Here is a 2,500-nt window from a genome sequence, read left to right on the forward strand (position 1 = left end):
GTCAAGAAACACTATATAAACGCAAATGTTTAATGTATTTGAGGAGCGGAGAAGAGAGTCTGAGTCTAGCATTTGTCATTGAGTCACAGCTAGTTCCTAAATAGCCTGTACATAGCACTTCATCTTTAATAACATGAGATTTTGGCCAAATGAGAGAAAAAACTGAGCGCACACATCGCTACAATACACTTTATAACCTGTAAGTTGATGAAATGTAATGTGATGCACTTAATGCCTCAAATGCAGCCGTTCTAATGACGGACAAAACAAGTCTGATATTCACTGGCCATAAACCTCCAAACTCCATTTGAGCTTGACTGTGGTAAAATATTAATAATATAATGGCACATGCAAGTGTCTGACCACATATAAAGCCACAATATCAACTCTGACAGTGCAGTTTAATTATTTACATTTTTCCATTCCCTGAGGTTTCCGCCCGACAGCAACGATATAGTTAAATGTGATAGCAGGCTAAATGTAAACATTATATTGTAATGCACAATACACCATTGTTTGCCAGCAACTCAAATCCTAATCGCGTTTTACCAGTTCCACATGTATAATGCTTATTTAATATGCAAATATGCCACCCAATCACAGCAGAGGGCGTTTGCACTGAAGTCTTAAAGGAGACACGCCCCTTTTAAACCGAGTGTTCAAACCAAAAGCTCAACAACAGAGTAGAAAATGACCAAATTATGAGTGTTTGAGATGTAAAAGTCTCATGGACATCAGGAAACTTTATAAACCAGTAACAAACGCAGGTGATTTTGGATAGATCTGACTTGTACCTGTGTGGTGGGACACTGGAGGCCCTGCAGAGCCGCTGCCATGATGTTGGTCGCCGTGGCGCATTTGAGGATGTCAAAATACATGACGCTGGGTTTATCCCTGAGAGACAGACAGACATGAGCATCGAAGAAACACAGACCAAGCCCAGAAGATCCCAGAACGACTGACGGCAAATCTCACTTGTTCTGTCCGATTCCGCAGAACATTCCCGTGGAGTTCCTGGGATAAAGCACGTGTCGAGGGTCTCCGTACAGCCAGGCTACAGGAATCAAGCCATTTCACAGCAAATACACACACGTTAATAGCAGAAGAGCCAATAAATGTGTGTTCATTTAATCAGATTTCTGTGGCCACTCGTGTTCTCATCTGATGCTGTAAAGGCAGCTCAATCCATAAGGTTATGATCAATATTCAGAAATATTATCTATCTGCTCTGACACTATCAGATGCGAACAAAGCATGAACTCCACTTCACGTTGTCCATAACTACAGCCCTGAACCGTGGTAAGATCACTGTGACTGTCACTGACTGTAATTAGCTCTATGGTAAAGTCCTTAGACTCTAATTAGTGTTTGGCTTGATCTTCATTAGCTGTAGTTTGATCTCAGTTTAATGAGCTTTCACACACAAACACACAGATGTCAAGAGGAAATAATGAAGATTTAGATGATAAACGTCTGTGATCTGACACACATGCCCAAACTCCAGATTATCAGGACATCAGGATATCAAAGCAAGTGCATTAAATAGCAATTTAATATAATGCAACATTTAAAGTGGAACCCTTTGTATTGATATTTTGTTTCTTTTTTTAATTTGTCTTTTAATGTGTTTTGTAAATAAATAAATAAAAAAATAAATACAAAATATAAAATATAATAAAAAAAATAAAAAATGATGGTTATATTTTATCTAGTGCAAAATTTGAAACTGAAGAATTGGTTCCCTGTCATGAGATTCGTGAGTCTGAGTGTGAATTGAACTGGCCACATCAAAAAGGAAGTTGAGTCGCAGTTGTAAGAGTGCATTCTGGGAAATGAAGTGTTCTTCCACACTGGGCAACTAAAGGTCACTTCCTAACATTCACATTCAAACTGCAATTCTGCATTCGGTTCAAAATTCTAAATCAGGAATTTAATTTGAATTTAAAATGACATTAAGTAATATTAAAAATGATGTTTTACGAAAAGATGCTTTTAAGATTTGTTTTTGTCTACAGCAATTATAATCAGTTTTATATACAGATTATATAGAGAGAGCTCAATAAACTTGTGTCTTGTGTCTACTCTCAGTCTGCAGAAATAAGCACATTATGTTACCCATAACCCCCTGCTCTCTCCAGCATTTACATACAGAGGTCCATTTCCATAATGCTTTCAGGTCAGGGTAAACATGGCGTCAATCCACAGCGATTCTGCCAGCGTTCACAGACAGAGAAACAGGAGCTTACCCAGAATTCCCACCACCATGTACCCGACGATGACCAGCATGAACAGAACGCAGCATATGATGTCAGTACAGCTCCTGCACACACACACACACACACACACACACACACACACACACACACACACACACACACAGAACATATAACAGACTGAACATATTACGCATCAAGAACAGTATTATGTATAGAATTTCATTAAGATTTTTGTTGTTGTTGCATTGTTTGGCATAATTTTCATGACAATTACACGTTAAATG

At 38.3% G+C, this 2,500-nt stretch overlaps 1 protein-coding gene across 1 annotated transcript in view; it reads right to left on the minus strand.

Moving 5' to 3' along the window:
• slc44a4 (solute carrier family 44 member 4) overlaps positions 1 to 2,500 on the minus strand; it is a 32,857-nt gene that overhangs the window by 22,009 nt on the left and 8,348 nt on the right. Inside the window, exons 3-5 of the mRNA XM_084423672.1 lie at positions 2,247 to 2,320; positions 976 to 1,054; positions 795 to 894 (exon numbers count right to left, since the gene is read on the minus strand). Coding sequence (XP_084279798.1) covers positions 795 to 894; positions 976 to 1,054; positions 2,247 to 2,320 — 253 coding nt within the window. The remainder of the gene's footprint in view (positions 1 to 794; positions 895 to 975; positions 1,055 to 2,246; positions 2,321 to 2,500) is intronic.

The sequence above is a fragment of the Rutilus rutilus genome (assembly GCF_951802725.1).
Source record: "Rutilus rutilus genome assembly, chromosome: 11".
Taxonomy (NCBI): domain Eukaryota; kingdom Metazoa; phylum Chordata; class Actinopteri; order Cypriniformes; family Leuciscidae; genus Rutilus; species Rutilus rutilus.